The following is a 276-nucleotide window of genomic DNA, read 5'->3' as shown; positions in this document are numbered from 1 at the left end:
GCCAAATCGAGTGAGTCCCACTCCAATATACCATTGGCTAAAAACACCAGCAGCAGCAGTACTGATAGTCCAGACGCCACAATGATGAATGAGTCTCTGCGCTACATCCCACACAGTACACTGCAGACATGGAGGGAGAGGGACTACCTCATTGTGTTTGGCATCCCATCTGTGGACATTAATTCGAGGCGGAGACGCCGTTATCTGCAGCGGACTACGTGCTGGCAGTTCCCCGGTGTTGCACGGAGGGCGAATAACTTCACTGGTGCCATGTTG

The 276-nt window shown here is 52.5% G+C and overlaps 1 protein-coding gene across 1 annotated transcript; it reads left to right on the top strand.

Annotated features, from left to right (window-relative positions):
* Positions 1 to 33: 33 nt before the first annotated feature.
* On the top strand, positions 34 to 276 carry TM35_000262350 (putative UDP-Gal or UDP-GlcNAc-dependent glycosyltransferase; the record flags this gene model as incomplete). Its single annotated transcript, XM_029027972.1, has 1 exon — positions 34 to 276. A coding segment is annotated over one exon (243 nt), but the record flags the coding sequence as incomplete, so codon positions are not given.

Source organism: Trypanosoma theileri (genome assembly GCF_002087225.1).
Source record: "Trypanosoma theileri isolate Edinburgh chromosome Unknown TM35_Tth_26_V1, whole genome shotgun sequence".
Taxonomy (NCBI): domain Eukaryota; phylum Euglenozoa; class Kinetoplastea; order Trypanosomatida; family Trypanosomatidae; genus Trypanosoma; species Trypanosoma theileri.
The sequence above is the reverse complement of the archived record's forward strand: the minus strand, read 5'-3'. Positions and strand labels throughout refer to the sequence as shown.